The following is a 24,997-nucleotide window of genomic DNA, read 5'->3' on the forward strand; positions in this document are numbered from 1 at the left end:
CACCAGCCCCTCAGATCTCCCACCTTCCCCTCCCCGCTGCTGCTGCTGCGGCCTCTCCTGCCTCCTTGCTGCAGCCTTCTCCACCCCTGGCCCCACAGGCCCTCCTCGCCTGCCCTCCCTGCTCAGGCCCTCGCTGTCCTCACCCGCTCTGCAGCCTGTTCCTTGACCTCTCCTTCTCTCCCCTCCTCACACGTCCCCCGTCCTTCCCCCAGGCTCTTGGTGCCTGCCTTCCCCCTCCCACCTATATCAATTGAAAGAGATATATATATATATGTGTGTGTGTCTCAATTTCTGTGTGCTGCTTGTACAGGCCCAGGTTGAATGCAGAGTCCAAATCAGCCTGGAGAGACAAAGGGTCAGCAACCTGGCATCTAAACAGGGCTGCCAGGCAGACTGATGGGACAAGCTGTGGCTCCTTCTCCCAGGAGACTAGCGTAACTTGTGAAAACTGTGCACACCATACTGTTCCTGAAAAGGATGTGTCATCACCTACATTTAATGGTGGTATCAGCAGAGCAAATGGGATAAAGCATGCACTGAAGGCATTTGAAGGAGCAACTTTTCAGCTGCTATTCTCTATGCCAGATGATTCTGTTGTCCAGTTCATCTCTCCTGGTGATGCCGTAAACAGGGAGTCACATGGGAGAAAAAGATCTTTCCCGTCATCCACGCTGGGGAAACAAAAAGTGGGGTAAGTTTAAAGATGACCCTGATCCAAAACCAATCTTTGCTTGGAAATCGGACTCTGCATCCTAACTCAAAGACGGATTTTTTTTCCCACTGATCCCTTGCAGCACACCCAGGCTACTGGGAGGGCATATTCCAGGTCCAGATTGTAGCTTAACAACTCAGACCCATCACAAACAGTGATCAGCTTTCACTCAAAAACATGTGCATGTGGGCTGCCTTATTGCTCAGATTAGTTCTGAAAACAGCATTCCCAACAGCTGCTGGGAACATAACCAGAAGTCTATATACAACACTATATACAAACAAGCCATGGGGTAACGGCTAATCTAATGTATTTTGATGGTGGGGGGGTTTGGGTTGCCTTGCTTATCAAGAAGACAGAAGAGTCATAGTGAGTGAAGAAGCGAACGGGCTCTGATAGTGCTGCTGGTGGCAAGAGCATAAGGATCTGTCTTGGAAGGGGAGTCAAGAGGTCGACCTGGCTGTAGGGAAGCACCGGGGGAAAAAATTCATCTGGGTGCAAATAAAAACGTTTCTGGACTACCAAATTCCTCCATCTTTGATTAAAAGAAGGAAAACTCACTGCCCACATTGCACAGGCACGCGGTGCCCCTCATGCACGGAACTATTGAAGGTCTATTTGATTATACAGAGAGGCATGCAGCTGGGTGCCACGGGTGCAGCAGACTCGGGGTTTATCGCCCCTTTTGCCTACCTGAATCACACTAAAATAGGGAAGGTGAGGGGGACAAATAAATTTTACTGAATAAACGTCATTCCCATTCCAGTTTTCTTTCCTTCCTACACAGCCAATACTTTTTAATCACCTTGTGTCAGTACAATGTCATGTTCTGTAATAACAGCGTGAGATGAACCTGCTTATCTTTGACAGCACAAACTATTCCTGCCAGGGATTTGCTCAAAGCAAGTGCTACTCCACATCTCTGCAGACTGGCCATTTCCTCGGTGCCAGCTTCTGCCACACCAAAAAGATAAACTGCTTTGTACGCAATGACGATCTTAATGCTCTTGCTTTCATATAGCTGCTCTTATCCCTCAGGAAGAATCTCAGTGTGCTTTACAAACATTGCCAACACATTCAGAAACTATATATAGAAATCATTTCACTCGCTACTGATATACAGACATAGGGTGACTACAGCAGCTGTTCGGCATTACATCGCGATATTGCTCAACAGGTTTGGACAGGAAGTAGAGGCCACTGTATTGCAAAGAAAGTAGCAGAGGAATCGCTGCAGGCACAAAAAATGTGGGTTTTGGAAGTGCAGTTTGAATGGGACGCTGTTTAGGCATCTGCAGTTGGCCTCTTCTTTCCCAAGAAAGCATGATAAAATAGGTAACATCTGCCAATGTAAACATTATATTATTTGTGGTGGTATTTGCAAATATACCATATTTGTATGTCCTGTTAAATCAATCACTTAAATTATAAGTGATTACAAAAAAGTTCATGGACTTAATCCTTTGTTGAATGCCTTAGTCCCAGATGGTTCTCCCATGTAGCTGAGCCAAACCTACAGTTTGCCATTCAGATAAAAAAACTTGCTCTATTTCTTTAGACATAGAGAGCAACACAGGTACTCACTTCTATATTTAGTATTTCCTTGCTTTTTTCATTTTTTTTTTAACAGTGTGTGTTTATGAAGATTTTTTTAAAAGGAGAATCCCAGAAATATAAACAAGTGATGTAATTCATAGGGAATTAAATACAAGCAGGAGTACTAAGTAAATTCTATACTTTATTGTCTTTATTTATGTCTATTTTTTAAATAGTCCATATTAATGATAATGGGAGTTCTGGGCACCATATCTACCATGCACATAATACGCAGACAAAAGGCAATGGTTTTGCCCAATCGAATGTAGAGATTTCTACTGAAAATGTGAATTTTGAAAATTAAATGTAAATATCTTGTACATGTCACCAGAGCTACACTGTTATATCAGTCTTATGACTACTAACAATTTACTAACATATTTTTACAGCTTTTCAGGAGAATCACAAAATACAAGTTCCTCAGGGAATATTTCTCCTGATCTAAGTACCTCTTTTGCTGCTTTGAGTGACACTTAAGGGAGCATTTCAGAGAGAAAATACTTCCCATTGCTATATATACCTTTAAATATTTATACAGTAATTTGTTTTACTTACCCATGTACTTCTTTCTGATTTATCCAGCATTTGTCCTGGTAAAGAATCAGGATGGATTTCTTTGAAGACTGCTCCATGCATTTGGAGACAGACGGTGTATTTTTGAATCAAGGTCATTATCTGTAGAGTGCAGAAGAGGACTCTGAAGGATAGACACTTCAGGTGGCCAGGTGCCATTTTTAACTACTGCGGCCTAAACAAACAATTTCTAGTAGAAAGGTCAGGAAAAGAAGAAGGCAGAATAGGGCCATTAAGGCTGAAAATCACTTTGGCTGGAATTGCTTTTCTTGATACCATTTTCCTTGGGCAGAGATCTATCCATCCTAAGGCTCAGAGGAAAAAAAGTGGGAGGAGGCTTTAAAAGGACTGATTCAGCAGGCAGAGTACACCAGGGAAGCAAAGCTGGCTACACAGAAGACACAGAGCTGAGGGCAAGAGACTGTTGATTAGATTCATATTAAAGGGAGTGATGGAAATGGAGAAGAGACAAGACCTGTTCTACAGAGATAAGTGCTCACGAATTGGTGCCGCTTTTCTCCATGCAAACCATGAACAGCTGGATATTTTAGAAGCCTTTTTCTACCCCAAGTAAGGGTCAAAAAAATTCCTTTGCCCTACCCTAAGTTAAACACAAAACAGCTGGTGGCTTTGTGACTCTGTTTTTCCATGCATGACTCCCATACTATCAGTAATAGCCTGAGAGAGGGCAGCTCAGGCACAAAGAGCCTGAGCCAGAACCCCAACTGCTGCAGTGAAACAGTAAGATTGTTCCCCCTTGATACCCAGAACAAGGATCTGCCGATGCCAGCTCCCAAGATTAGGATGGTAGCCAGTGCATGGAAGTTTTATGGAAGGCACAAGACATTACAATCCCTACAGGGAATAGCTGGTCATACACAGAACTCATGGCTGTGGTTTGGTCCTTCACCGAGCTATGAAAATACAGCTACAAAGTCCATCTCGCTGGTGCTGCAAAGGCTGATGTAACCACTGTTGAATGTCTGGTGCAGCTGCTTGTGTCAGGTTTTATGAGAAACAGAGACCAAATGATACCTCTGCTTTCAAATATTGTCCCCAAACCCACAGGAGTCCCTGCCCCAGAGCATGCCTGAACCAATGCCAGGGCATTTAGTTACTTCTAGCCAACATCATCCATGGGGTGGACATGCCATGGAATTGGGTTGCGGTGGAACACCCTATGAGCCACACCCAAGTAGCGGAAAAAATTAAATCCCAGCATTGCAAGGGTTCAATCACAGTCCAAGCAGGGAAAAAAGGAGTAGTTTTTTCCTACCAATTTCTTCTTCCAGCTGGGGCTGCTGCCTTTGCCTCTTTCACACAACCACCAGTCCTGGACCAGTTACATTTCCTGCTCCCACCAGCACGTACTCAACTCCATAAAGGTAGTATTCAATGGTCTGCCTGCAAAACATGGGAGTCGAAAGACTTGTGTTCAATTCCTAGCTGTGCCATAAGCATAACATGAGGTAAACAGCTCCCTTTCCATGTGTATCTCGCCTTATATTCCATTTAAAACAAAAACTTGCCCCTCCTGCCTCCACTCAGTTCACAGATGCCTTGAAAGCATTAAAGATGCTTTCTCATAATGTTATACTTCCTTTAGCATCCAGGAGGGGAAAAAAGTCTTCAATAAACTAAGGACTGGTTCATGATATTTTAAACATTTGGGGCAATGCTCTGTCCTAGACCTGAATGCTTTGATGCCACAGGCAACGTAACTATTGCCTGAGGCATGTATAAAGTCCTAAATATAAACCCACGAACTAAAATTACTAATGGAATTTGGCTCTAGCCACAGAAAGGGTTTAAAATCTCCTGTCTAAAGACCTATTTGATCATGTTTCCTTTGCTGGTTGCAGTATACTGTATCAGATATGTGACTACCCAGACTCTTGTGTTGTGGTCACTGTATTCATTAAAATTACCATATTTAAGACTTATTAAGTCCCTATTTTTATTTATGAATAGAAATATCATCTAGATAATATCATCATAATATCCCATAAAATATCAGTTTTATAGGTTATGCAGCATACATGCACCCTAGCCTGGTATGTCCAGCAAGTATGGGCCAGTGGAGCCTTGACTGCAGACAATCGTGTTGGGTTCACTGGGCACTCGTGCTGAGGCCGTGCCTGGAGCCACCAGTCACCCGGGGCATCCTCCTGTCAGAGGCCTGGCCCAGATCCCAGATAACTAGAAATTTTTCACAAGTGACCACATTCTTCTTTTTCATCTTGGTCAAAATTTCTGGCAAAAAAACAGAGGACATATCTTGGAAAGCCAGATGAATAGTAGCCCTAGTGAGAGCAGCAGCAGCAATTAAGCCTCCTGTTCAACCCTCTACATGTCCCAGACCAGTAATTTTCACTCTTTCCATTTACTCCTGTAACTCTCTTGTGAGGAAGGACAGACCCACAAAGGACTGATATAGCTGCCTTTGGAAGTGGAATTTACATCTCTGACTGAGGTGTTAGTAAGTTATATAGGGCAATGACATCCAGCAAATAAGGAGAAGTTCTGAAGAACAGGGAGAGCCAGTGTAGGCAGCAGGGCAGAAGGGTGCTTGAGCTGACCTTTGGCTTGTGTGAGTGTGTGTGTGACAACCAGCGTATCTCTTAAACTACACGTTTAACTAAACTCTGACTATGCACTATGTAATCCTGACATCCACGAACTGAAACATTTTCTTAGTTTAGGGGGTTTCGATTCTTTTTTTTTTTCTTTTTTTCCCGCCCCAAGATGGAAGGGATGGTAGAACAGCAAAGGGAGTAAGTGCAGTCCACTTTTAATAGAATAATTTAAAGAATATTTAATCGGATGTGTTTTTCTCTAGATGTTCAGAAGCATACTGCAAAGTGGTTATTTAGTCTGGTTGAGAAGTGATCTGTCAAAACTCTGTAAGAACCATAATTAAACTTATGACGTTGTAACATTTCTCAACCAAGGGCATATTCTGTTTGATTTCCTGGTTTGTTTGACCATCAAAATCTACTCTTTCTTTAAAACAGCTTACTTAAGGTCCCTCAAATTTTGCCAAGCCTTGAAACATGCAGTACTGGCACACACAGCAGTCATACCTGGGAGCAAACACTTTGCAAAAATAGCTAAAAAGATTCTTTTAAGTGTTTGGAGAATTTTATAATAGGACCATGATCTTCAAAGTACAAATGTGCTACATTTCAAGCCAATTGCATGACAGAGACGTGCATTTAGTGCATTTTCTTTGCTAAGCTAAATTAGACATTTATTTTCTTTTACAGATAAACTAATGCCACAAACTAAGAGCAGTAATTGTATTTATCATCTTCATTGGGAAGTGCATCATCAAAATTCTTCTTTCATCCTTTATTTATCTGAATTCCCATTTAGAGTGTACTGTTCTACATAATTAGTATAGTGTCCTCATTCTGATTTTAGCCTATATTTGGATAGTACAGTGTTTGTGTTAAAACATAAAATTTTAACATACTAGTTTTTGAAGAAAAATTTGTTCCCATAAAAGAACTATTAACAACAAATATCAGAATGTTGTGAATGTATATGAAACACCAAGCAGCTCTTTAGCTAGTAAAAAATAGTGAGGAAATGAGTAAAATTACAGACTGTACGCAGTTATTTCAAAAAACTATTCTAGATGTATCCCTTTTCCATACAGATCATATTCTTTATATAGGATATAATTCTTGAGAACTGGTGGAAGTGGAAACTTCTTCATGGATGACAGTTTCTGGAGTGTCCTTAACCCCAAGAGTTTACGTATTTTCAGACGACACAGATGTTTCAATGGACGAGGATTATCTAAAAATAATAGTGAGAGAGAAATGGTGGAAAAATCAATGCCATTAACAATGATTGTAAGCCAGTTCACAATCTCAAAACACGCTCTAATAAAATAACATCAAAAGCTATTACCTTGGGGTATTGTTATTATTTTGCCACTTCTGAATAAAGTACAATTCTTTTCACTTCAGAATTGTGATGATACACAGTGCTGATATTAATCAAACTACTTCTGTCAGATACCTGCTTAACATTATTATCTCACTTCTGGAAATATGCACACTGTACTTTGTCTCCAAACCATCCATCTGAACACCTAAACCAGGACTTTATTTAGCATAATCAGTGGTCACTGATGAATGATCTCTCCTTTCCCTAGGAGCACCTTTTAAAAATTGCATGTTGAGGCCAGCCATGGCACCTTCCATTTCTGCTCTATCAATAAGGCACCAGGACCAGACCTTACCATGCTTGGGCCTGCCGAGTCTTCTAAACAAATGCTTCTTATCAGAATTTACATCAGTCAAAGAGCTCAGTTTAATTTAGCCTCCTGAACAGAACAAAAACTTTCACCACACTTGAAATATCAGTAATTAAGACTACCAAATTATTTGGATGTTCCTGTGACACTAACAAAAAGGAGATCCTCTGCATGCCAGTGTAAAATACTGAAGCAAAATTAAATACAGGGTACCAGTTTTAAACCTAAGTATTTTGGGTTTTAATAGCTGATGTTAAATCAAATTCTATTTAAAATTAAAAAAAAAAAAAGTCAAATAAAATTAATTCATGCAAAGAGAACATTTAATATATTCCCCAACAGAATGTTTTAAGTTAAGGTGGGTGAAACCTATCTCTGGTGCCACCAACAGTGGAAGGTCCAGGCTAACATGTAGAACTTCAAAGGTAAAGCACACATAAGAAATATTATACTAATACTTATTACAGTATTAGTAACGGCAACTCTAGATGTCTATCGATCATGTAAATAAAAGTTAGGAAATGATGGTACATAGATTGTCACCACCTACCACCTTGAACATAATGGGATCTAAAACATGCTCTTACGATAATCCTTGAACAATTAACAGACTTGAGAGGAAGAAAAGAAGGATGGAACCCTGAGCAATATTCCTCAATAGAAGAAGTTGTGCCCCATAGCTGTGCAATGACCGGTGTCACACGGGTTAATAAGGAGTACCTCAGTGGTCTTGCTTAACTAAAAGGGCTTCCTCCATGACAGTGACATTTCTTACGAGATTAATTCTCACCAGGTGCATGTTTGCCATATTCCAGTCCGATTCACTAATTTATGACCGTGGCAATAGGTAAAGAATCGTCTCAATCTGAGGGACTGGAGGACAGACATGACCTGGTTCTTAGCTAGTACACGTTTGGACTGCTAAATCACTTTGGATGAATGTGACCTGACATAAGCAATTAAAGTCTCCTATAATAAATCATAACACGATTAAGTGGAAGTTAGATATTTACCCAGTATCTGACGTATCTCTGTCCATTCTTTCTGTGTTTCTAAAACAAACTTAATTTTTGTGCATAGAGGAACATAATCCATGTAATCTATAAAAACACGAACCACTTTTCCCGCTAAATGTTTCAACCAAGGAACAGCAATAAAGTCGCAGAACTGAAAGGGAAAACACATCAAGTCATAATTTCAAAATCTGTGCAGAGGAATGCCAAAATAATACATTTTAAAGCAATTACACAAGTTAATTTAAACAAAGTATTAGCAATGACCTTTAACAGTCATAAACTGATGCCTAGGTAGGTTACTTTAAAAGCCAATGTCTTCCATGCTTGACTTTTGTGATCCCTTCATTTGTCTGGACAGGCCTGAAGGCCAATAATTGTTATAACATTGCCATAATTTGCGTCACTGTTTTGTTCAACAGCGATATCTCTTTGGAAACACTTCTACTCCATTGGTTAGGATAGGAAGAGAAATTCCAGAATCCTGCCTCATGACTTCTTAAAACTTCCTTTCTAAATCTCTAATATATGAACCCCAAACTAAAACCACTCTATGTACATAATTTTCTCTATCTCAGAGCAGAAAGTGAAAAATGGCTGGTTTATTTTTAGGGTGTTTTAAAAAAGGACTTTGCCAGTATGTTAATCTTAATTCTGCACAATAATCTGGAATGTTTAAAGATGGCTAGTGGAAAGAGCAAACTGAAGAGAAAGAAGGAAGGTTATGTATTTACTGGATTATCCTTTATTACAGAAGAAGTCCAGCCGGGGAGAATCTCTTCCTCTGGAGCTGACCACACAAAAGAATTTCCAAAGATATCTTGATGCATACAGTCAAAACACATCTCCACATTATATCCGTGATTGAGCAACAGCCTCAGCATCACTTCATCATTCAAGGCATACTGAACAGCGCTGGGGAAATGCGTATCATTAACCAACATAAAGTAGCAATTGACGTTCGCTCCGTAAGACAGAAGCAGCCTTACTATTTCATGGTTGCCAGCTCTCACTGCCACAAGAAGACAGTTTAAAGGATCCTTGTTTGGATTTGCCCCTGCTTTGAGCAATATTTCAGTGCAAAGAACGTCATTGTTAGAGACAGCAAAATAAAGTGCGGTTTTCCTTTCATCATCGTAATTATTTGAAATGTGTTCAGCCAAGAGAGTATTGACATCAAAACCATTTTCAATGAGGAGCTCTAGACACTGTGAATTCTGGCCATCTGCTGCCGAGTGAACAGGGCTTAACCCACTTTTCTGAACTGCAGTTTGGGATGTGACCGGAATGAGATACTTCAGGGCCCTAAAAAACAGTGAATAAAACTAGTTAGGCATTGCTTCCCAGCATGAAGAAAATGACCCTCATCCAGCAATATGCTAAATTACCAGCTAGGCACTTTACACAAGAAGATCCAAACACAGAAACACCAGTTTTGAGCACTGTCAAATAGGACCTTGTGTTTAAGTTGTTTCAGTGGTTTTCCCTTAGTTCTAAGGAGTATGTTTTGCATTTTGCTTCGTTTATGCTAAAAAACACTTAAAAGTTAATTCAAACTACTGTAACATAGGCACTTCTGAAATATAAATGATTTATACATTTGCAAGTTTACCACAGTCTTCTTCAATGTGACCTTGTGCCACACTCCATCTTAAGGAAAATGTGAAGTCCAAGCTCATACTCACAGGTAGTGCCCCTCATAAGCCGCTTTGTGTATGGGAAGCAGTCCTGCCCTATTAGGCACATTGCCACGTCCTCCATATTCCAAAAGAAGGGCTATGCAGTCTGGATTACCTCCTCCAGCTGCCTCATAGAGTATCGATGCACCATCATCTGCTACGGCCTGGACATCTCCACCTTGAAGGAGGATACAGAGTTTATAATTATATCCAAAGTGATTTGCAGATCATCATAAAAACAAGTCCAGAGTACTTTCCTCTTCATTTTCGGATGTATTTAAGTTAAAACTTCACTGAAACAAGAAAAATTTCTTGTGGCAAATTTAAAACTCAAAGGCAAAACAAGAGTTGGTACAGATACAAGTTCCTGTGCTCACCTGAGTGAGGTCTGCTTTGACTCTAAGTGTTACAACTAAGGATTTTCAAAATTCTGGCATATTTCAAAAAAACTTCACTTCATTAATTAATAGGAATATAATTTTGTACAAGGAAGGAAGGAAGAAAGGGAAGGAGGGAGGGAGGGCGGGAGGGGAGCGAAGAGAAATAAAGAAGGGCAAGAAGGGCATGTATAGCATTAAGGCCCTCCTTGATTGAAATGGATTGGTATCAGCTCTGCCACTCCTCTCACATGCATTATGGAAACGTGTAAGCATCACTCCAGTCTAGCAGGAACACTTGTATATGCTTCCTTTCCTCCCAAGAAACGAAACCTTCTCATTCATCACTACTCTTTCTTTCCTTTTCCATGATCACCCTAAAACACCTCAGCAACCAGGCAAAATGTATGCCAGTGCAGAGGTGTATTTCCCTTTTACCTGACTACATACCTTTATGAATAAGATGCTCCAGCACATCACAGTGACCATATTCAGCAGCAACACCTAATGGTGTTACTCCATATCCATCCTTAAGGTTCACATTTCCACCATTCTTCAGAAGAAGAGCAACGATGTCTTTGCGTCCCTGTTTTGCAGCTTCATGCATTGCTGACCAACGTTTTACGCACGGCTGGTGGATACTACAGTTGTGTTTAATCAGAGTGGATACCATTTCAAAAGAGCCCCTTCTTACAGCTTGAAGATATTTAAAAAAGGAAGGAAACAATACAATTACATTTTCAGGTATGTTGTCTTGACAGTTAAAGACATCTAGTAAGTTTAGAAAAGCTTTTCCTTGTGTACTGATACGAGGAACTTAAAAAAATTTCCAGTCCTAGAAATCCAGGAATCCAATTTACTAGTAAATAAAAGGTAACGTCAGCTGCTTGGGAAATCAAGGTACACCACCACAAGCTGGAAAATATGTCAGTTTGGAGCATGGAGGGCAAAAGCAGCACGGCTTCGACTCTGAGAAAGCAGAAGCAGGTGTATCACAAGGAAAAGCAACAACAAAAATAACATAATATTCGAATACGGTCCTTACTTCTGAAGTTGGTGCAAATATGACAGCGTCCCCAGAAAATTCCACTTGTGACTTTGTCACCTGGTAACACTAATCCAGGTGTGTACTCAGTGGCTGCTGTCAGCCACAGTACAGTTGACATCTGTCGTACTTAAAGGCCATGTTCTGCCCTTTTGAAGTTCCAGGTTTGAAATTTTCATGGATAACTACACTTGCAAATTATTTACATATAAAATAGTGATCTTGAGTAAGAGTCTAATTTTACTTCTGAACTACCCTTTGGAATAGATCTCTCCACTGACATCATAGGGTTAGCAAATTTAATTTTTGTGAATGTCCCATTATACAAGTAGGAAGGTTTTTAAGAGACAACAGTCTTCATAATTATCCAATATTGCTTGAAGTAGAGTATTATCAAAAGCACCTGGAATCAGAAATCATCCCACTAGATAGATACTTCTTCAGCATTTACCTTTGTACTGAAGAGCTCTTTAATCCAGAGCTTTAAAATTAAAAGGAGTAACTAAATCATGAGCATCATCTATGAAGTGCTAAGCACCTGATCCTCTATTTCACTGAGACTAAGATTGACATGTATGATACACAGCAATATCTACATCCACATTTTCAATGCCAAGTGACACAAAAACATAAAAAGCATCACATAAACAAGACACAGCTGACAAACCTAATTTCAGGAGTTTATATAGAGAAATATTTTGGAAAACAAATTGTCATAAGAGGGAAAGACCCTTTTCATTAGCTCTAGTTACTCTTTGCAGGATTCATTAAAAGCAAAGGCTAAAAACAGCTTAAAAGTTTCACAGACTTACAATTATTGAAAAGAGCTGAAACAACACAAAGCAAGTCATTGCAGAGGAACGCTCTAGAAATGCCTCAGGGCCTTAAAATGTTAATACAGTAATTGCATCTGATGGAAGTTAACAAAAATTCAGCGAATTGAATATTTTAATACTGATAATTATATTATATATTGTATTTTCTTATATTGTATTAATTTCACAGATTGATTCTCTTCAGAATGGAGATGTTTCAACATTCAACAGAAATTGAAAGCTGATATAGCTAAATTACTCATGTATAGTAAAGCTCATTTAAGTCTACCAACAGCATAAAATCTTCCTAAGTAATCATCTTTCTTTAGGTTGGGGTATTACTTAGAAATTCAGCTGAAGTTTATTTTCAGTGCAAGAGAGGAAGGAAATGAGATGGGAGGTTTTGAAATCGAAAAAACCTGCCTACTCCTGAAGAAATCATCTGCTAAAACTAAAAATCTCCAATAACCTCCAGACCTCCAGAAAAGGTATACTCAAGTTAAAGAAACAGCTTATTCTTGTACCATACTTTTACCTTAAGATGGTCAAATAGGACCAGGTTGCTAAAGGTCTTACAGCACCTGAAGATATCGAGAAGCTGCCTTGAACAAAAAAATTGGTCCCATTTCTTAGGACTAGCTCAACAATCACCTAAAGCGTAAGGAGCATCTTTAACAGCAGCTCAGTGATCACCTAAAGCATAGTGAGCGCTGAACTGCATGCTGGGTACATTTCACCAAGTGCTGGGCATTTAGTTTCATCTAAAAAGATGACCAGCACCTAAATCACACAAGGCAACAGGTGTACTCAGGTGAGTACTTAGCAGAGGGGAAGCGCTGCCATTCACTTTGCTTAAACCCAGGGAGAGGAAGTAATTACCAACAAGAAGTGGAGTTTCTCCTTTGTCATTTGTGGTATTGGGCCAAACACCCTTTTCCAGTAACGTTTGTACATTTTCCACAAAACCAGCTTTTGCTGCCAAAGTTAACGGTGTTTCTCCATTACATGTTTTGTATTCCCACATTGTTTTATAAGATGCTAGAGGTAAGAAAGCGAGAAAAGATAAAACAAAATTAAAGCACAAATAAAACACATACACCAGAAATCCTTAAATGCTAAGTCTTTATAAAAATTACTTGTAATTATGTTTAACTTAACCTAACTAGTACTGTCAAACACACTGAATACTGAACAGTCATTTTTGCTCCGTCCGTAGGTTTCTGAGCAAAACGTTAAAAACTGTCCAAGTTCTTTGCTGGTGTAAATTGATGCAACTTCCCCAAAAAGAAAATTTGCCTAAATATTTATACAACATAAGCAAGATGCTCCACGGAGGATTTGATCACACTTTTTTTGGTAAACAGGTCTAGCCTATTGTTGTGGATGGCTGGTTATTGTTCTATGTTTCTTTGCTGCTCCTCATATCTTGTGGGATATTTTTACCTTACTCACCATCTAAAATGATTTCAAGTATTTGCTGAATTGGTTGAGCTGCAGCCTCATGCAGTGGAAACCACCCTCTTTCATCAGCTTCATCCAAAGCATACTTCTGTTTCACAAGTTCTTGAAGCCCAAATACTTGACCTTAAAAAAATCCAAGAGATTAATAAGAAGCAGTTGGGAAAATAATATAAAGGAAGCCCAGTTTTGCAAAGGGCCTATTTTACTTTAGGGTTTTTACCTTGCTTTATTGATGTTACAATTTTCCTATTTTCCTCACTAGGTGGTACAAAACTATACAAAAAAGAGCAGAAAATAGTGAATATAAACAAAAAGTAGATGTGTTATGTTATTTAATCAATGTTTTCCATTAGGTTCTCATCTGAGCTAACTTTCCTTTGAATACATCAACTACAATCTTGATGAGCCTTGTGACCTCCTATGTTACACCTGTACTGTGGACCTTCAGAGCATCCTAAGTTCTCGAGTTAGGTGCAATTTCTGCTGCAGGCTGACCTGATAAATCTCCTAATTTAGTAAAGAATTCTGATGTGGACTAAAAAGCTGTATCTGCCCCACACTACAGAAACGAGCCCTTCAGATTCAGAAACCTTAGAGAGTGAATGAGAATGTGATGGTGTCAGAATGCCAATATTCACTAATGAAGGGGAGTTTGATGATATCAATGGTACTATTTTCTCTGAAAGAGAGTTGTAATGTTTTAAACAATATCATTTAAACCTCCATGAGATGGAAGTTAAATGCTGGTGCCTGCTAGTTCCTTGAGATACTTTGGTGATAAAAGCATATTAAAAAATAGATCAGATGATTAAAAAAAAAAATGAGCCAAATAACAAGAATACACAGTGGCTCTGCTGAGAGCCTTCAGCAAGAAGGGAGACTGCAGCCCTACAACAGGAGCCCCATGAGGACCCAGACCTTCATGAGATCCCAAAGGAAATGAGGAAAGGTTAACAGTCCCCCAAGACTCACAGTTCTACGTCTTTCCATTTTAGACAGGGCAATCTACAAAATGTATTTATGGGATTATTGCCAAAGAACTTCTATTAAGACAAAGTTTAGCTTTGTTTGACACATACAGTTTTCCTAAGAAGGTAAGTGGCCTTGCAAGCTAAGGGAGGTATTAGTTTAGCCAAGTGAATCTCATCTCCCTAAGCTCTCATCACCCCACGTAGCTCATCTGAGCCCTATATTTCCTAATCACGGGATCCACTCTTAACCATAACATTAGTGTCACGTATGAACCCTCGCTGGAACACCCCTGTGGGTTTTTTGTTGTTTTTCTGCTTTGGATCACTCTGGTACACGTATGTATCCAAGTACACAGGGAAAGACTGGGACACTGTTACAATTACAGAGCAGACATTACTAACAAATACAAATGTACTGTCTTTGAGGTTTTAGAAATGTTTGAGAAAAACAAAATCAAGATTTCTATTTTGTTTACTCTTTTCAATCATTGCTTCACAGTGCTTCACTGAGAAAGAGGTGTAATAGTCAAACTAAGAACTGTTTTAAAGCATGTTATAAGGCACTAAATATCCATGTCTCAAAACACTGTTAAAATGTGGCATAATCTCTAACACATATTGAATTGACAGTACCTGTCATTATAGCTGGAAGATGCTGGTGGTTTGGCTCCATTTGATTCTTGAATGCTAAGCTGAATGGCATACTCAGTGAGCAGATCTTCAACCAAATCTTCTCTTTCATCCATCATTTTTTATGGTGAGCTATAGTGACGAGCTACTTTACTTTGAAATACACACAAAAATATACTGCTAAGGATCATATCTTGCTTAATGTATTTTTTATAAGAAAATCAGACGTTTCCATAAATTTCTTTAAATTCAATAATGTTTTGGTGAGTTTATTCCTATTTAAGAATGATAAAATTTCTGTTTTTAAATGGTGATAGAAAACAACCCTGGAAACATTTAATACTAAACATGCTATTTAGGAAATGCTCTTTTTATTGTTCACACACTACATTTGTCATCTACAAATACTGGACAATTTGTGAACCACAAAAAGAAACTTTTCCTCTTTAGAAACCTGTGGTCATCAAGTCAGTGAATATATGATCTCCACAGAAGCATGAATAATGAACAGTAAACAAAGTTATCACCTCATGAATGATTCCTAACAAAGGGATTCACAAGGAATTCATGAACATAAACACAAACACATACATTTAAAAATTATAGACACAAAAAAGAAAAACACTCAAATTGTTTGAGAATTATTTCCAGAGAGGGTCTGCAGTTCAGAATGAAACACATGACCAGTTCTAAGGGTGATCACACACTGTACTTATTCAGGATTTACACAAACATCAAATTATTTCAGAGAAGCTCTGAACTACCTTGACTCTTTTGCATGGGGAGAGCGTTTTTTCCTGCTTCCTTCACCCAGGGTGGCACTGGCAGTAGATACAAGATGGATCCACCAACCAGTGCCATTCGGACACAGGATTTCAGCGTGTGAAAGCCCACAGCATGTCACTATAGTTTAGGTGGTGACACGTCATCCACTTCTGAATTCAGAACAACTTCACTATCTTTCAATAGTTAAAGGGGGCTTATGAGAAAGATGGGGACAGACTTTTTAGCAGGGCATGTTGTGACAGGACAAGGGGTAATGGTTTTAAACTACAAGAGGGTAGATTCAGATTAGATATAAGGAAGACATTTTTTACAATGAGGGTGATGAAACACTGGAACATGTTGCCCAGAGAGGTGTTAGATGCCCCATCCCTGGAAACATTCAAGGTCAGGTTGGATGGGGCTCTGAGCAACCTGGTCTGGTTGAAGATGTCCCTGCTCACTGCAGGGGGATTGGACTAGATGACCTTTAAAGGTCCCTTCCAGCCCAAACCATTCTATCACTCTATGATTCTATGAAAAGTTTTCAGCTGTAACCTGTATTCACCTCTCCCCTCCTGGAGCTGGATGGGGATGTTTTCTCAAATAAAAATAATGGATTTGAGAGAGATGATACCACATGCAAAACCTATGTTATGTTAATGTAATAATGTGTACAAGTCTTTGGACTTCACAGACAGGTAGTTGTACAACAAAACATTACAATGGTCTTGTATCATTAATTATCACTTTTAATGATCACTAATATAGTAAAAAAAAAAAAAACAACAAACCATATACACTTGCAAACCTTGCTTTATTTTTACACTGCCAAGACATGGTCTATCAAAGCAGACTGGGGACTTTGGAGTCTCTGCACTACTTCTGCAGTCATGAAGTTTAATGGACATTCACAGGAGTTCAGTACACAAGCCCGGGTGATGGTCAAGCCATGCCAGCTATTATTTTCAAGGTGTGAGAGTAGTTGGAAGGCCCAGTGGATTAGTAATGGTATGGTATGTCAAACCTTTTAACTATAGCCACCAGCTTAAATCAGTCTGCTCATATCACCAACTTTAACTGTGGCTTATGTTCACTATGCTTTTTGCTAGTGATATCACATCAACTGAATGCTTTGCTAGTAAATTCTAACTACACTTGGAAGGTCAGGAATGTTGCTCTTTACAACATCTTCCTGTAGGTTCCTGAAGTGTAAAATGCAGTATTTATATATCGTAAAAGATATATAAGGAACAAAAACTTAAGTTAACATACGCCTAGCTGTACCTATCTAGGTTTTTACAAGTGGGCTTTCGGTTTTGCCAAAGTTTCTCTGATTCAATCTGAGTGGCTTAACATGTTTGTCCTTTAATCAGACTGGGGACACCAGATGTTGAATTATTTTTTTAAAAAGTTTTAAACTACTACTCCCACAGTTTACACAGTAACGTAATGTATCTACCACACAGAACACTTATCATTGTCAAAGTGTTGCACAAATACTAAACAATTATACTAAGCATCTGCTGTATGTTTCTCACAGAACGATCATTGTGTGGTATCCTAGTCATTCTGCAAATAGAGAAGGAATGCTGTAGAAATTATTTGGAGGCCATTTTCTGAAAACGATCTTCAAGAGAAAGTGCTAACCACATTTCTTTTTAGACTAATTTCTGTACTGTTCCCGTAAATAATAAGTCAATCAAAGTACCATAGCCAATATTAATCCCATCCACAAATACTTCAGTACTTAGTATATTATGATAAAGCTTGCAAATCAAAATTAAATTAGCAAGGGCTTAGAGTCAGATTGACTCGGAAGCTAAAGGTCTCTTGGGTTCAGTTTCCCACATGATGCAGTTTCCTACCCCTTTCAATATGTACTGGAACCATGGCCCAGGTTTTTAACTGCAAGGATGGACAATCTGAAGGAAAGTGGGAAAAATCTCCACTTCAGTCCCATTTCTTTGAAGGAAAAAAAAATACAACTTTGGTCTTGACTGTCACCTCTGACTGCAAAAAAAGTCCACAAATAATAATAAAAAAGTATTAATGGACACATTTTCTTTGGAGGCTTAGAAGAATAGACCTTTATGTTGTTCATAAAAAGACAATGCTTTTCTGAAGGGTTATCTGTTCCTTCCTTTTGTGTCTTCAATCAAGGACTCAGCATAACAGTCCAAAAGAAGATTTCACACATAAGTTAGACTGATGAACTGGCCAGCACAATGCAGACACACATACCATAATCTTTCACATGCTACCTAATGTTAAATCTGCTGCACATCCTGTTAATGCTTAGAAGTTCTCAAAGTTATGTTCTGGCATACTGAAGTTTAGGTAAAACTTCTCATGCAAAAAAGATTTCTGAAATTACCGAGAACGCTGACTGACTGACACATCCTATTGGACAGGATGGACAATACGAACTTCTGTGTAATTCTAAAAAACAATTACAATGATGTGCTGAAACTCTTATGATCAAAACAAGTTTGTGAAAGCCTATCAAGTTTGTTGCAGCAAAAAGAAATTAATAAGAAGGTTTTTTTTAAATATAGTTTGCTTTATGCAGAAAGGAAGGCATCCCATGTAAAACTTCCCAGGTGTAATACAAAACATAGCAACTCCAAAAAGCTACACAAAACAAAGCAGCTGACCATCTTTTTTTTCTAAATGCTGCCACATGTTTCTTATTAACCAGAATGTAAAATTCTCATCATCAACAAGGCCGTGAAACTGACCCTCTCTTCCTCATCTCTTGTTCGCAATGCACTTCATTGACAGGCAGGAGAATTCTGAGTCAAGGTTCTTTTGTGCATTTATCTTCCCATTTTCAGAAACACTTTTCTACTTCTGAATGCACCTTAAAGCTTCCATCATCTAACCCACAAATATACACTGTTCTGAAGACTGACAAACCTTTTAGACAGCAAAGATAAAATGTCTCTTGGACTAGCATTTTTTGAAGTGTATCTCAATAAACATATCTACAACCTCTTCTTGCCATCAGCTACAAGGAAAGTACATTTTAGAATAAATTAACATTTCACTGGCAGCTGGGAGGTGCTCCTAATGAGACTAAAAAGTTAATTTACATAAGATAATTTATTAAGGAAAACCATGTAACATTCATAATCTCATTTCCTCCACAACAACTTAAAGGCAAACAGAAGCTACCTTCTCTTTCTTCACACCTTTCATTTTGAAAACTCTCCATTTGAAGACTTCATGCCGTTGCTGAAATATCTGAAGCACCTTTTTAATGAATCATGATCACCCTATCAGATCCACTTGGTTGGACCTTCATGCCCTGCAAGCCCTACTGAAGTTGCTGTCCTTAGGAGAATTGAGACTGAAAATTATTATATTACAGCCCATCATATTATATTTACTCTAGAGCCCGAATCAAAAGGCTCTTGAAGACTTATACAGGCCTTAGATTAGTCTCTTACATTGCAAACTCTCTGAAAAAAGGCTGTTTTGGTATATTACAGTATCTTTATGAAGACGCTCACATACGGTTTAGTCCTGTGAGGTGATAGATACCCTTGAATGTCACTGATTCCAAGAGGTGTTAAAAGGCACAGAGCATCTTACAGGATAGTCATTTAGTAAGAAAATCCTTTTATTTTCAGAAAATATGTATTGCTTTTCTGCCTCCCCTTTATCTCCAAAAGATCAGAGGAAGAAATCAGTTTACAGGTCATCACAGAAACTTGTTTTCTTTTCTCTGATCGTACAATGTCCATACCCATTTGGCCAGCTAACTCCTGCTTTGCTGTATTCCCCAGAACTGATTATGCCACAGCTAATACAGAGCTCTGCTGGAACACAGACTCAACCAGAAAGGTCTCAGACAAGCAGTGTTTCAGAATTGTTGTGTGTACTGTTTTCAAATTATCTTATCCCACGAGAATTAATAATATATTACAAAATGAGAAAGTTAGCAAGTAGCAAGTGACTGTAACATGGTAGAGTAAGTATAAGGCAAACAGCTCACCACAGCATAAGTGCTGGACACACTGCTAGGGGTCTATACGTGCTTGGAGAGCCTGATTTGCTATATCACTGCTGGCAATACACTGTGCTGAGGTGACAAGGTCCAACTGAAGCATGGGTGTTCCACTAGGATCACAGTGGAATATAACAGCATGGCTGGTACACTGAGTAGCAGCAGAGACATCCCTGCTACATTACGTGATGTAGCAATGAAAAGGCTAAAAAGCTCAGCAGCAAAATCTTCTGTTCAAGAATGGAAGCTTTGCAAGTACCAGACCTAGGCACTAGATCACTAGAAACAATTGCAAATGCCTTTTCTAAAGAAGTTTTAGTGTTTTCCTTAAATATTTTTGCTAAACAACATTTTGAGTAGTTTGGTATTTTTCTGATATTTTCTCCATTTATGCCTGAAAAAATAGAGATTACTTCTCGCTGTTTTCCTTAAAAAAAAAAATTTGCTCTCTTAATTTAAGTTACTGTTTTTTATCAAAAAAAAAATCTGAACTACTTGCTAATCATGGAAGTTGCATCTTTTTGTGGAAAGAAGTGTATCAGCGTTCATCACTTTTAAACACATAGGTATAAAGTTAATGTTATGTGAGTGTTAATGTTATTCTAATTTCTTATCCTTAAAATAAACTAGACAATCCTAGCTTTACTCTCTATAAATAGAAGGCCCTTAGGCATGCAAAGAGGTTATTCATAGCAATAAAATAATTAATAGCAGTCTAAATTTGGACTCAGTCTATTAAATGTTACAGTTTTAAACTATTTCGCTGTTAGTCTAACTGGCGAGCATACCATATACTCTCACCTTTTCAACCCATTATCTTGCCACTGTTACTCTGGGGCCTGCATTTGAACAGACAGGAATGGTGCCCTGCAAGCTGATGTGTCCTGTGATACTTCTAAAATTAAATACACAGTTGCTAGATAAATTAAGCTCTGACCTTGTACAACTGTAACATAAGCAGACTCAACCCACAGGAAAATATTACACATGACTTCTCTAAAATCTCGTCAAATGTAACACGAGGTCTGGACAGTATAAGAAGATTATCTGTGCCCTCATTGGTTCAACAACTCTCATTAAGAAAATAAATTATTTGCCAACTTAGTCTCAAGGGCTACATTAACAAAATCTGGTAACATATTTACACAAATTAAAACAAATCTGAGAAGGTTTAGCCTTTAACTAGTTGTAGATCCCACCATATTACATCACCAAACGCTAATCTCCTCTGAGGACAATATGATGCAAAGCTTTACAAATTCAATGACAGCCAATTATAGTACTTACTTGACTAGATTTAATGACTTGAAATTGGACAAAGAAGCAGGCACGGCACCACGGACAGCAGTGATGCAAAAGCAGAATAACCCAGGAGTAACATCAAGAATAGCAGTACCCAGTAAGTTAAATCACAAGCATGGGATGAGGAAGAAGTTGGATTTTTTTTCTCTATCTAGACACACGTATCACTGATGCAATACCTCTGTCTTTTGGTTTTAACCAATTAGTTACTGTCTTTACCAAAATGAACATAGAAAAAGGGAGCATAACAAATCAAAACAACAAACTTCCAACTTACCTTTAACTGTTCTAATGAAATGAAATTGTACACTGTGAACTCTTCCGTGACCCATGATTCACTTGCATTTATAGAACCATAAAACTGTAAACTTAACTAAGGCACTACATGCATCTCGTTTTTGGACACAAGATCAAGAAAACCATTTAATGCTGATAAATAATATTCATTGCAACTTCTTTTGCCAGTGCATCCTAAGTGTGGTGAGCCTCCAAAAACAAAAGTACAACAGAAGCAGACAGAAACAGTGCTGAGACCCTGCTCTACTGTTGGCTAAGGGATGATAAGATCAGAAATATATTCTTATATAATAAAAAATATCTAAAATACATACTTATATATAAAGAAGACAAATGTTTTAATTGCTTACCTTGAGTTCTTTCATCTCCTTTACATAACCAGGACACTCTCAGAACTACTACATATCCACATTACAAGCACAGCACTGTTTTGCTTTTCAGATATTTTTAATAATATTTTGCATTCCTATGTAAACAGTGTTTGATTCTGCTCTTACATAGTTACTAGTTATAAATCCATCAGTCATAATCCATCAGTTCCATGCATGTAAAGCCAGAATAAATAATACTCTTGTCCAGATACCAAATCATATGGCAATTTGCAGGACTTCACGACGAGATAAATTCATTGGTGAGACAAAAAAGGGAAGAGAAGTCACAGCTACAGCAAGGCCTTCTTAGGGTGCCTATGCACTGTATATTAACACACAGGATAATACTCCTAAGAGTCCCCAGTTTTAAACACATAATAAACTGTGAAATGCTATGTGGGTGGTTTGAGGGTATGTTTGTTTTCAAAAATAGGTAATTATTTTATGTACTCTGATAATACTTCTGAGGTCTTGGAGTTGTTATATTTTAAAATAAATTATGCATTGAAACAAAGTTTGGTAATTTGGGAAACTTCCTACTATATCATTTCTGCATTGATTTAATGAACTGTCTCATCAACATGGCTTACTGTTTTTTACTCTTTGTACTAGGATGTGGCAAGGGTTCCTACATCCTTGGGTTGTCTAAACAGATGGTTAGAACTAGTGTTTCAATGGCGCTGAGCTAATCTGTCTGAAGAAGACTGCAAAGCACAGAACAATTTGTGCTGTGGTCGGTTAGTGTAACCAGAAGATAGATCATCTGGTTGGACCACCACAGAGAAGGGAAAAATATAGGGATGATACAATAAAAAACGCCGACATTTTTAAAGAATGACATTTTGATAGGAAAGAAATTCTCAATGCCTTGGAAAAAAAAAACAGGTCTCTGATGCAATCGCAAAGAACGCCCAGGAGTGGAGAAGCACAAACACTGAATTCTGAAGTAAACCGTATGAATCACTTTGCTTTAGTTAGGGAACAGAGGTAGTGTGTGTCAGATTAAAAGACTGCCTTTCAGTGAGAACTCTACAGTACTCTGAAACTCAGTTTGTTGCATTTGCTTACAAGTTATGGAAAAGAGGAGATCTAGAGTAGGCCAAAGGAATTAGAAAGAAAAATTCATCCAGAATAAATACAATATGAAGTTACAACACAATTAACATCATATCTTACTATTCAAAACTCGCCCTTTAAATCAGCAGCTAGGCCATAAAGATAAGACTTAACACAAAGCCAGCTGGATCTTCAAATGAACATAATGTTTACCACCACCAAGAATTTAAACTGTCTTTTTATGGATCTTTTCTCCCATTCTCTCTCTCTCAAGTCCCTTAATTGAGTTTTCTACTTTGCTAGTATTTTACAGCTTTTTTTTTCTTTATTAACTGACCACATCATTAACTCAGAAATTACCTATTTGCCATATTCTACTACGGAGATCCTCATTTTTGATTCTGCAGTTAATTAGCTATTTTTAACACAATTTCTTGGTCAAACCAATTTCACAGCTAAAATTCATAAAAGGTATATGCGTGCTTCTGCTTATTAAACAAATTCCTGAATACTTATGACTATTCCCTGAGACAGAAAATGAACAACTTCAGTAAGACTTGACTGGTAAATACATGCACATACAACCCTTTAATATAATTCTGCTAAATATATATATAGTATTAGAATTGCTTATAAGCTTCTACATTATTTCTAAATTGCATCCTATTCCCAGGCATAAAAATGCTTACTGTTGCTTACAATGCATCAGTTATCAGTCGGAAGGTATTTAGTTTTTACATATATGTTGCAGAAAACTAGAATCCATGTACTAGAAACTTCTGCAAACCCTAAATACGTGTTTCATGAAAAAATGCCAGCAGCTGACACATATTCAAAACGTATCTACTACACCGAAATCTCACCTTGAGTGGACATAAACAGCTTTATTTCCAAGCACACATCACACAAAACTGCTCTCAGCAGCTGCCAAACATACTTCTGAAGCTTTAAGGCTTGACGCAACTGGTTTACTCATGAAAGGGAGCTTTGAAATCAACTCTGAAGCTTGGACTAAGCTTGGACTCTGCAAAACATTTTGGAAAAGAAAACACAGCAGAAACTATGAACCTATAATACTTCTGAGAACGCATTACTGGCAGTTGTTAGCTATCACTTGGCAGAAATCAGTTGGTTTCAAGTGCTGTCACCAGCCATACAGAACACACCAACCAAATGTGCACTGCATCTTTACTAGAAACATGTTGAAAAAACGCAACATGCAGCACTTAACTTCTGTGTGATGCATTTCTAGTAACAAGCCTTTCAATGGCATATTCCTCATTAAGAAACTGCAAAGTTCTGCAAATTGATCATTACCTATCTTTGGCAATTTCATGTAGACAATTCACCAACAGAAAACATGTTTTTATTTAAAATAGATTTATATTCAAATCTATTTGTCTTGTAAGTGCAGCAAAGCATGAACTGTGGTGTACTGCTATAGCACACCCAGCCCATCTAAAAGCAGTGGGCTCCAAACCTTGGGCTGCCTTCGCATCGGTCACCACTCCTCAATAAACACCCGGCATGGGCCGGACTGCGGTGGTTTCAGCGGCACGGAACTCAGCGAGCAGGCCTAGCAGCCTCTCCCCAGTCAGGGGCAAGCCGGGCGGGCAAGGCCAGCCCGCCCCCCGCCGAGGCGGCACCGCCTCCCGTCCCTGCGGCTCCACAGCAAGGGCCTAGCCGCCTGTCCCCTACAGCGGCCACCGCACCACACAGACAGGAGACTTTCTTCAGAGCGGGAGCCCCCGCCGTGCCGGGCCGAGCCGGGCCCAGCCTCCCGCGCCGAGCACGAAGTGCCGGCAAGCGCCGGCTCGGGCCCCCCCACGGGCGCTCACCGAACCACCCCCTCGGCGCCCGCAGCCGTGCGCATGCGCGCTGTCCCGTCGCCCTCATACAGCGCACGCACACCGTCCCGCCTCCGTTAGAGGGCATATGCGCCGGGCCATCCCGCGTGCCTTGGCGCAAGCGCGCGTGCTACGACCCGACCCGCCTCGTTCTGTGCCCGCCGGGACCGGAGACCGCGGCGGCTGGCGCGCATGCGCAGTCTGGCGTCCT

The 24,997-nt window shown here is 39.1% G+C and overlaps 1 protein-coding gene across 6 annotated transcripts; it reads right to left on the minus strand.

Annotated features, from left to right (window-relative positions):
• Positions 1-465: 465 nt before the first annotated feature.
• Positions 466-24,897, minus strand: ASB15 (ankyrin repeat and SOCS box containing 15). 6 transcript variants are annotated; one of them, XM_068401580.1, is made up of 14 exons: positions 24,420-24,897; positions 23,803-23,963; positions 20,715-20,808; positions 15,143-15,292; positions 13,759-13,811; positions 13,530-13,661; positions 12,957-13,115; positions 10,668-10,913; positions 9,847-10,018; positions 8,896-9,466; positions 8,162-8,315; positions 6,565-6,685; positions 2,864-2,958; positions 466-671 (listed from the first exon to the last, which is right to left on the minus strand). In XM_068401580.1, exons 4-13 carry the CDS (start codon positions 15,256-15,258, stop codon positions 2,910-2,912), a joined length of 1,773 nt encoding a protein of 590 aa, XP_068257681.1. In that variant the 5' UTR covers positions 15,259-15,292; positions 20,715-20,808; positions 23,803-23,963; positions 24,420-24,897; the 3' UTR covers positions 466-671; positions 2,864-2,909. The 6 variants fall into 6 exon arrangements, with proteins under 6 accessions (XP_068257681.1, XP_068257678.1, XP_068257679.1 ...); XM_068401577.1 differs by lacking the exons at positions 466-671; positions 2,864-2,958 and adding an exon at positions 18,279-18,343 and having other exon boundaries at positions 5,657-6,685; positions 24,420-24,895; XM_068401578.1 differs by lacking the exons at positions 466-671; positions 2,864-2,958 and having other exon boundaries at positions 5,657-6,685; positions 15,143-15,287; positions 24,420-24,895.
• Between the last annotated feature and the right edge of the window lie 100 nt (positions 24,898-24,997).

Source organism: Nyctibius grandis, chromosome 5 (genome assembly GCF_013368605.1).
Source record: "Nyctibius grandis isolate bNycGra1 chromosome 5, bNycGra1.pri, whole genome shotgun sequence".
Taxonomy (NCBI): domain Eukaryota; kingdom Metazoa; phylum Chordata; class Aves; order Nyctibiiformes; family Nyctibiidae; genus Nyctibius; species Nyctibius grandis.

Excerpts from the sequence above, each read along its gene's own strand:
- ASB15 (XM_068401579.1), bottom strand. The coding sequence starts at position 15,258 with ATGATGGATGAAAGAGAAGATTTGGTTGAAGATCTGCTCACTGAGTAT. Across the intron at positions 13,812-15,142 it reads TCTTCCAGCTATAATGACAG|TTTTGTACCACCTAGTGAGG; the intron begins GTACTGTCAATT and ends TTTTTTGTATAG. Across the intron at positions 9,467-9,846 it reads GCTTATGAGGGGCACTACCT|GGCCCTGAAGTATCTCATTC; the intron begins GTGAGTATGAGC and ends ACTGTTTTTTAG.